At 26.6% G+C, this 10774-nt stretch overlaps 1 protein-coding gene across 1 annotated transcript; it reads right to left on the bottom strand.

Moving 5' to 3' along the window:
• Window positions 1-1298: 1298 nt before the first annotated feature.
• On the bottom strand, window positions 1299-6779 carry LOC131175314 (disease resistance protein RUN1-like). Its single transcript, XM_058139041.1, has 2 exons — window positions 6277-6779; window positions 1299-2127 (listed from the first exon to the last, which is right to left on the bottom strand). The coding sequence occupies exons 1-2, from the start codon at window positions 6777-6779 to the stop codon at window positions 1299-1301; spliced, it is 1332 nt and encodes a 443-aa protein (XP_057995024.1).
• Between the last annotated feature and the right edge of the window lie 3995 nt (window positions 6780-10774).

The following is a 10774-nucleotide window of genomic DNA, read 5'->3' as shown; positions in this document are numbered from 1 at the left end:
TCAAAAAGTGAGGTAAAATAGCCAAGGAAAATCTTGGGCTTCTTTCTGAAATAGAGCTGCCTTGATTTATGGCAGTTCCAGAAGCATCAAACACCCTCAAAGAGTCCAATTCCACTAGTTCTTCAGGTATCTCATTGAGCTCTGAGCAACCAGACAAAAGTAGTTCTTCAAGTGACCTCATCCTAGCAATCTCCCTAGGAAGCTTCTTGAGTTTTTTTGCAGTCCTTTAGATTTAACAGAATAACTTTCTCTAGGAATCCAATGGATTTGTCAATCTCAACCAAGTTTATGCAATCTTTAAGTATCAACAGCTCAAGATTAGGGAGTTTGCTACAGTCAGGGAATGCGACAAGTAAATGCGAATGACTGAGGTTAAGGATCTTCAAGTTAGGAAGAAACTGAACAAGAAACAAATAATGAAATGAGCTTCTATATCGCAGCAAGAATTATCAAAGAGAGAGAGAGAGAGAGAGAGAGAGAGAGAGAGAGAGAGAAAGGGAATTGAATTGTACCTTGGGACCCTTCCAAATATATTCTAGACTACTTTTTCTCAGGTCAAGAACTACTAGTTCCTCCAGGGTAAAAGCATTTGGTATAAATTTCAAAGGGAATCCATGCCAACTCAACCATATTAAACTTGTTGGAAAATTCTTATATCCTCCTCCGTTAAGCTTTGCATTTGAAAAGGATGCACGACGCCATAACCACCTTAAAGCTCCTGCAAGTTTCTTATGGCCTCTCTTAAGTTTTACTTGTTGAGGTAAAGCAATTTCAAGCTGCTCAATTTTGTAAATCCTTCAATTCCAGAGTTCTCCTCAGTTGTTGGGGTTATGCTCAATAGTTGTTTGTCGAGGATAAGGCTTCTAACTCTGTCTGTATCCTACATTGGGAGAAAAAAGGAAGGAAAGAAAAAAAAAAAAGCATATGCATCAGAAAAGAAAACAAAAGAATGATAAGACAGTTGCATATAAGGATAATACAACATGTAAGCATATGCATAAAGATTATGTATGTTTCTTACTATGTTTTCCCTTAATACTTTCAATGCATCCTCGGAATTCCAAATTCTCCTGCGCGTTTTACCCTTGGTATATTTTCGCTGGGCAATCTTCCTTCCCATATCTCTAAGCAATTGATGCATCGTCAATTTGTTGTCTTCATTGACTGTTATAAGGTGCCGATCAATGAGAGTTTGAATTCCAAGTGCTCTGTAAAGTTCACAGTCTTCTACTACTTTATCTACATGATATTTCTTCTTCCCAATGTAGAAGCAAGCCATGTCAAGAAACAAAATTTTGTCACGGGGATTTATAGCTTATTTTAAGAGTTCTCTCCAATTCTTCTTCACCTTCAATTTTTTCTGCTGCGTCTAATTTTCTATTCAATTCATCCATAGACAAGCCAGAATCGCCAGATAGAGAAGAACCTAGAATTTCAAGAGCTAATGGAAGCGCATCGCAATGACCCACTACATACCTAGAGTTCTCCATATCAACTGAAGTAGGATATTCTTGTTCAAATGCCTGCAAACTGAAGAGCTGGAGTGATTCATTCTCATCTAGAGGCTCAATAATAAACTCCTTATAGATTTCATGAGGACTCAACAGCAACTGTTGTCTGGTTGTTATGATGATTTTACTTCCTTTGCTATGAAGACTATCCCACTCCCCAATAAATGCAACGAGTAGCTCATTGTCATCTACATCATCAAGGACTACCAGAACTCTTCTGTGCTTTATAGCTTTTCTGATCATGGCAGTTCCTTCATCTTTATTATATATCTCCTCCACCTTTTCCTTAAGAATATCTGAAAGAAGTTTCCTTTGCAACTTGACCAAACCCTTATTATCTTGCTTTGCTTTTCTTCTTACCTCTCCAAGAAAGCTGAAACTATCAAACTTTTCATAGTGAAGTTTAAAAGCAATCTTGGCAAGAGTTGTCTTCCCAACTCCACCAATCCCACAGATCATTCCAACGCCAACATCAACGGACTCATCTTTGAGCCATGAATTAATGCCTTGTAGCCGAGAGTCTATTCCAACTAAAAACGCAGACACAAGCAATACTATACGGTTCGGTATCTCGCTAACCATTTTAACAATATCACATATGAATTCTGCCTGATGCCTGTTCAGATTGAGAGGATCATGTTTAGAGCTAATTTACATCTATATAAATACCATAAAGCTAAACTATGGAATAAGGCCTCACAATATGACAAGTGTGTCTATAAAGATTACGGCAACAATATATGAATTCTTGCTGCAAAATTATGACAATAAATATTATAATAAAATTATGGTTATAGTAAAAAAAAAAAAAGATTATTGACAACAATAATTATTGCTGCAAAAAATTTGTTTATGATAACAATAATTGTTATCACATCTTTTTTATATATTATTAGTAGCAATTGCTAATAAATATTACAATAAAATTATGGTTATAGTGAAAAAAAAAATTACTGATAACAATAATTATTATTGCAAAAAAATTTGTTAATGATAACAATAGTTGTTATCACATCTTTTTTATATATCATTTATGTTAACTTTTTAACAAGAAAATTAATGTTATAAAATTTTTTTACTAATTCTAATATTTATTGTAGTGCCGTTGCTTATTTTACCCCACTTGACATTATAATATAAGAGTCAAATCATATCCTTCAACCTTTATTTTTTGTGCCATTTAATAATAATAATAATAATAATAATAATAATAATAATAATAATAATAATAATATATACAATTTCATGATAATTAATATGTATGATTGCTTTTATTAATACCACTAATTAATATGTAATTTTTTAGTTTCTTAATGCTTAACATAAAAATTTAAATAATATATATTTATATTTATAAATTAAAATTGTAAAGAAAATTCTTAAATTTATAACCAATAAATATAAATAATTATAAATATAATAAAATAATTAAGTGATTATCCATAATTTTAATGTCTTATTTCTATTTTTTTAGGTATATTTTTATAAAGCTGGCTGTGATATAGGGCCACACAATATTGCCAAGTGGTTACTTATTTTTACCCACTCGGCATTATGATATTTAGAGCCTAAACACATTCTTCAATATCTATTTTTTTATTCCATTTAAATTAAATAAAATTCATTACTAATAATAATCATATTAATAATAATAATAAATAAACATTTTATCATTAATAATAATTAATATATATATATTAATTAAAATTTATTAGTATTATTAATGTCACTAATTAATACATGACTTTTTAGAAGTTTCTTAACACTTAATATAAAAATTTAAATAATATATATCTATATTATGAATTATAATTGCAAAAAATTCTTTAATTTAGAATTATTAAGCATAAATAATTTAAAATAATATCAAATAACTAAGTGATTGTCCACAATTTTAATAAATCTTATTATATTTTGATCATTAATTGATAATAACTAATATGTATATATATTAAATAAAATTTATTAATCTTAATAAATTTATGGTCATAATATTATTATTATTAATAATTAATTAATTAATGTAAATTTTCGATTTCTTATTCTTAACATAACATCTATATAAATATTATAAAACTAAATTTTGAAATAAGGCCACAATATAAAACTAAGCCATGAAATATGGTTAAATTGTAGACACATAGGAAAATGAAATGGCTAATGACAAATGAAGTGAAAAATAATTAGTAAATATAATAATGTCATATAAAAATTCACAGTTACAAGCATATGATTATGAATAAATACACACAAAATATGACTATTTAAAAAATAATTCCATTGAACTTTAATGGTAGAAAAATGCATATATAAATCTAAAATCATTACAAACCTCCAGCATCAAATCTTCAAGTTATAGTCGATTTATTTTGAAAATGATAAACAAGATTTCTATAAATATCTATAAGATATGTTCTTAAAATTTAATAATTTTATATTTTCTAATTTTTAAATATTATAATATCCTCATTATTTATTCTACTAATAATTAAAAATAAAAATATTGATTTCTGTGTCAGCTCAAATCAGGTCAATTTAAGTTATAGTTGATTCAAGTTACCTATAATATAAAAATTGAATTAATTTAGCACTTGTTAATAACTTTAAGCAAGATTTTCAAAAAAAGTTTGATAAATATAAAGGGTTAAGAATTTAAGATTCAATTAAGAAATCAATATATTATTAAATATTTTCTTTGTTTATAAGAAAAAAAAAAGTTACATTTGATTTTTTTTATTTTGTTTAAAATTATCTGTTACATTTAAATAAATCAAAGAGAATTATTTTTTTTTTAATTTTGTCTTTTATCTCTATAAAATATAATAAAGATTTATACAATTTTCTAAAACTAATATCATCATCTCATTCTTAATTAAACCAAGTGTTTGTCACATTGATATTTATTTTTTTATATTTTCAAGAAAGGGTAATTAAGTAAATTATTAATATTTTTTTAATGAAAATAAAGTTATTCAATCATTTTCTTAATTATCATAAAAATTTTAAATGTGACTGTTATTTGTAGACGAAAGTAGTAAATGTAAACTATATTACAAAATTAACAATTTTTTTAGAAAATTATAAGAATATATAATACAAATTAGTAGTTTGATATATTATATAAATAATAAATAAAATAATTTTAGTTAAATTTAAATATATAATTTTTTTTAAATAATGTAAATTTAATTAAAATTGAAATTTTAATTAATAATATTTTATATATAAAAAATTTAGATTAAAATTTTGTAATAATATAATTATCCATTTCAATATATATATATATATATATATATATATATATATATATATATATATATATATGAAACAAACTTGTTTGATAAAATTGTTGATTAGTAAATGCTAATTACTCAAAATCCTAACAATATGCATGCAGTCAAATCAAACCCTATTTTTTTGTATTTTCAAATCTAGATAACTTATATTAGATATTAATCTCTTTTAGAATGACTAATCTCTGTAAAATACTAAAAAAAATAATTATAGTCTTTCTGAAATTTAATTTTAATAATTTTTCTATCCTTTTAAACCAATTTTAGCAGTGATAATTTCTCCGTGTTGAACTAAATCATAAAAAATTTGATCTTGATTTTTTGTTTTTAAATTTGATAACTATGTATTTTGATTTTATGTTTTAAAAAATTTGAATGAAATAATTATAATTTAAATTTTGAAAATTTTATTTTTTGAATAATTATTTTTTAATTATGATTTAATCTTTAAATTTTATTATAAAATATTAACAATGATATATGTATATATAGAAATTAAAATTGTTAATTTTGAATTAATAGTAAAGTATTAATCAAATTATAATATTTATCTTTTATTTATTTTAGGAATATTTATCTTTTAGTTTTGAGAAAGCCCAAGCTCTACTTAGGGCCTGTTTGGATTAACTGTTGAATATAGCTGATAGCTGTTAGCTGATAGCTGTTAACTGATAGCTGATGATAGCTGTTTTATATTAAGTGTTTGATAAAATTATATTTAGCTGTTGCTATTAATATGTGAAATGACTAATAAGGGTATATATCATATAATTTATTTTATTATTTAAATAAATATAAAATTATAAATTTATTACATTATATTATTTATTTTATTATTAAATTAAATATATAATTATTAAATTAATATATTCTATTATTTAAATAAATATATAATTATTAATCTTTTATATTATATCATTTATTTTATTATTGAAATAAGAAAATAATTATTTTTTAAGATAATTAAATAATTTTAAAAATATAGATAAAATAATAAAATAATTATTATTGTTAATAGAAAAATTTATAATTAATTTTAAGTTTTTGGATATAAATAAATATTTTATATTTTATGTTATTAATAAAAAATATTTTAACAAAGTTGAAATAAATTAATTAAAATATTAAAATTACAAATAAAAAAATAAAAATATTAATAATATTAATTTTCAAGTTAAATAAAAAAAGGGATAATATGGTCAAAATAAAAAATAAAGCCAGATCAGCTATCAGCTGATGAGAAACAGCTCTAAAAATAGAGCTGATACAAACTGCAGCTGATGATATATCAGCTGCCCATCAGCTATCAGCTCTATTTTTTTAAACTTACCAAACACCACAATTTACCTGTTTGGGTGCCTATCAGCTATCAACTGCACCACTCAACAGGTAAACCAAACACCCCCTTAATAATATCTGCAACTGCGAGAAGAGAAAGGAACCTTTAGTGAGAGAGAGAGAGAATCATGTACCCGTTTTCTAAAACCTTCCCAGCAATTTCTGTAACTTCTGCGAGAGCTTCTTTCCATTCCTCCACTTTATCTTTCGTGATTTGTTGTCGGTGCCTATGGAATGCTACAGCGAAACTCCCAGTCTGCTTAGCGACTTCAGATGTCGCCACATCATAAAAGATGGGGATTACAGTATGTCTGTTACTTCTTCTATGTTCCATGATCATCACTAGCTCATCCAAACACCGGATCGAAGAAGCATAGTCCTTTGACAGAACAATTAAAGACACTTTTGATTCCTCAATTGCGTTTATAATCTCTCGATTAATCTGAATTCTTTCGTCATCTCTAAATGCTCGAATCCCTGACCACTTCAATGATTCGTAGAGGTGATCGGTAAAATTCCTACCGGTATCAATGCCTCTGAAACTCAAGAATACTTGATAATTTTCTTGAGAATTTGAAGAAGAGGCAGCGGAGGAGGAAGAAGAGGATGGGGCTGGTAGGGCACCTAGAGCAGCCATATAGGAAAGCTAGACTGTCATCTGAGAAGCTTAATTTGGGAAGATGAGACATATGAGGGACAATTTATAGAGCAACATCAGAGCTTGCCCAATCATTTCAATTCAGATAGCCCCAAAAGATTGTTTAACTTTTTATGGGATAGTGATACCTTAACCTTTGCCTCTAATTAATATCAATTTAGTTGACAATCCTGGTTCATGACTCACCCTAATCGTTGGTGAAGGTGTACAGCGAAAATGTTGAAGTTTGACAAAATTCATAAACAATTTGTTCTAAAATTTTATTTTTGTTAATAATTTAATTCTCACATATCATTTTTGTAATAAATTATTTTTCTTATTTCACTAATTGTGGAGACTATTTGTTAATAAAAGTAATCTTGTGGGGACACAATTATTAATGAAAATAAAATTTAAGTACTAAATTATTATTAAATTTATATAAAAATTAATTTTTGAGTTTTGTAAAGATCTTAGAAATTTAATAGTAATTTACTCTAAAATTTATAAATTTAAAAATATTTAATTTAAAAATAATTATTTTAATAATTTCTTATTAATAAAATTTAAAAATGATTAAAAAAATTATGAAAAATATCATGTAATTTTATGAAATTTTTAAGCAAGGTATTGAGGTTAAGTATGTAATAAAGTAGTAGAATAAGATTATGCACTGCTAGCAAAGGATGATATTTTGCCAAACGCAGTTTATATTTATTAAAGTGAAAATAAAAAGAATAATTTTAAAAAATCATTATAATGTTTTTTTAATATTTAAAAATTAAGAAAAAAAAAAAAGCAATTGTCGTTTTATGCTTTTTGTGGATTTGTCGATTTGGCCTCATTGCTCATCACCACCCTACCATCCTTGCACCCAATGGTCAAAACCTTAGGCAAATGCGCACGCATCCTCCTTGAATTTCCTTCCTTTTCACTCTGCATCACTAACAACAACAACTTGATCAATCCAATGCTCCTCGTGACCTTCCGCTGCACCTTCCTATCCCTAAACGAATAGCACAAACTCCATAGTGCCACTACTGGATCCATCCTGCCCATATTTCCTAGGCATACCATTCCTCTTCTTGGAAAGCAAAAAATGGGCCTTCGTCTTCTCAAGATATCATTTTCTTAGGAAACAAAACAATTGCATGTGGCATAATAGTTTTAGTTAAAGTTTTGAAAGTGCTTATCGGAGCGTGGGAGTTGCTGTTACAGGTCATGATACATGCTCTTGTTCTTTTTGTTTTTTGTTTTTTATTTATTTATTTTTTTTTTTTTACATTTACTCTTTTATCCATTATTAAATTTGTGATTGTTAAAAGAAAATTTCTGAGCTTATGTATATTGGTGATTTTTTAGGGATTTTATGTTTGAGCTCGACGGGTTAATCTTGACGATTGAAGCAACGGTGAACCTCGACTTTATGTAGACATCATATTTTATCTAGGTCAATAAAAAATATTTTTTTGTAGGCACTATATTTTGTTTGGACCTATAAAAACTTTAAAAAATCAAAAATCAAAAAATTAATTAATTAAAAAAATGCACAAAAAGACACTTTTATTAATTTGGTTTCTATTTTTACTATTACTTTAATTCTAATTTATTTTTCATATTTTGACTTTAGTTTTAGTTTTAATTTTAATTTTCTAGCTTATTTAAGTTTTGTTTTTTTTTTCCTTAATTGAATTCCACTTTCATTTTAATCCTAATTTGTAATTTAATTTTAGTTTCTTAAAAAATAATAATAATAAAAAGTTTTGACCGTCAATTTTATAAAAATTTAATTTCATCCATTAGATTTAGAATTTTGTTTTTAGAAAAACTGAAGAAAAGAGTAAAATTGTCTCAATTGATGTCACTCTTGATTTTCTTTTAAATTTTGTTTCTTCACCTTTAGATTTAGGAGAATAAAACAAAATGGTAAGATTAAATCTTATCCATCAAAATTTATTAGGTTTATTTTTAGCCATTAGATTTAATTAATTAAAATAATTTGTGCCTTTTAATCTCAACCCTTTGTTTTTGTAAGAGCAAATTGAGGCCCTATGATCAAAAAGTTAAAAAAAAAATGTGACTTAGTTAATCCTAGCCCTTCAATATTTTGATAATTAATTTTAAACCATTAAATTAGGAGTTTGTTAAAGAAATAAATACAAATTTTAGCACTATTAAATCTTAGCCCTTATTTTTTAAAAGAGATTAAGTTTTCACCGTTAGATTAAGAATTAGTTAAAGTCAAATTAAAGAAGTAAAAAAAAAAAAAGTACAAAATGATCTCAAACTTGATTGTAAGGACCAATTCTTAACCCTTAAGATCAAAAGAAAATAAAACAAAATAGTCCCTTTTATTGCAAGCCTTTTTTTTTAACCTCCTTAATTTTTGACTATTTGATTTAAGATTTTTAAAAAATAAAAATAAAATTTTGTACTTTTTAATCCGCACCCTCCATTTTTTTTTCCTTTAAATCTCCATTCATGATCCTCAGTACAGAAACTAATGACAACACTCTCCATGAAAACTAGACCCACCTTAGTTTAGAACCATCATCCTAGCTACTTCCACCTGCACACAGCTAAGCTCTTTGCCCATTTTCAGCATTAAGAACTCTCACAACCTTTTTGCCCACTTCACTACTAACTAAACCCACATACCCATTTCTTACTCCCTCAAACACAATAAACCTAGTGCAAGACGCTACACATCATTTCCCCACCTCTGGACATTTGAAGCGCAGCCTTCCTTTGATTGAACAGCAATGATTTTATACCCAAGTTCGATGTCCTCTTCTTAAGACGATTCTCAATTCATCTCTCAATTTCCTCTCAGGATTTCGTTTCCTTATGGCTCAACTTCAACACCCCTCTCTGCTTTTGCTCCATCAACCAATTTCGAGCAAGCATACAGTCTAAACTCATCACTTCTTTTTTTCTTTTTTGAAGTTTGTATCTTGAATTGGGATTGTGTCTTCATACTCAATTTATGATTTAAAAATATTATTTTTGGTGGGTTATGATTGTTAATCACGGTTAATATTCATCTCATTGTGAATCTGTTGCCCAATCCCTTTCAAACAATAGCACTGAACTTATAACACCTTCGTTCTAAACTCATTTGGGTATTCATCACTGTTTTTTAACTGTGATTTTTATCTTATTCAAATTTTATCTGATATTTTTTTTTTGAAAGCTTAGAATGACATATTATTATTTATTGAATTTTGAGTGATGATGGTTGATTATTAAGCTCAAAATTACATCTTAAAATCTGTTTGATTTGATCAACTTCTTAGAAAAATTCAAGGTGTATTCTCTGGGTCAAATGTGGTTAAGTTTGTTGTTGAAAACTGATGGTGAACTCACAATATGATGATTTTTCATTAGCTTTGATAACAACTTGACTGCTGTCCAAGATTGATTTTATGGTTGAAATGGTTTATTTATTTATTTTATTTTGTGTTGGTTTCCTCAGGTAGACTAATCTCTAGTTTTTATTTTTGTCGTTGCAAATTTGGCAGCTCCACATTTCGTTGCCTAGATGTTTGCTCTCTATGTTGGTGGGTATTTTATAATATCTGCTGTATTTGATTTGTTCGTTCTTGACCATTGGAAATGCACCTATCTTTCTACTATCTTTAGATTACCTTTAGTGAATCTAAGTGAAATAGAAAATGCTCCTTTGAAATTTATGTTCATATAGTTTTTTAATTTATTTTTATTTTTTTTTTTAATTTTAACTTGCTTCTTAGTGTTGCTTTGAAAATGTGAAGGTGTCCTCGTTTTCCTGGTGTTTTTGAATTATACAAATGTATAACTTTATATTGCATATGCAAAGTGGTGTTCTCATCAGTTCTGTGTTTTTATGTTATTGAAACATTTTGAAGTTAATTCTTTTTCATACTTTCTTTGAACTATTTAATTTCAACAATTTGACTCACTGTTCCTTAAATTTCTAATAATAATAATAAATTAAATTACTATGAAGTTTAAGT

Source organism: Hevea brasiliensis, chromosome 17 (genome assembly GCF_030052815.1).
Source record: "Hevea brasiliensis isolate MT/VB/25A 57/8 chromosome 17, ASM3005281v1, whole genome shotgun sequence".
In the NCBI taxonomy this organism is placed as follows: domain Eukaryota; kingdom Viridiplantae; phylum Streptophyta; class Magnoliopsida; order Malpighiales; family Euphorbiaceae; genus Hevea; species Hevea brasiliensis.
Note: the sequence above shows the minus strand (reverse complement) of the source record. Positions and strands in the feature narration are given on the sequence as shown.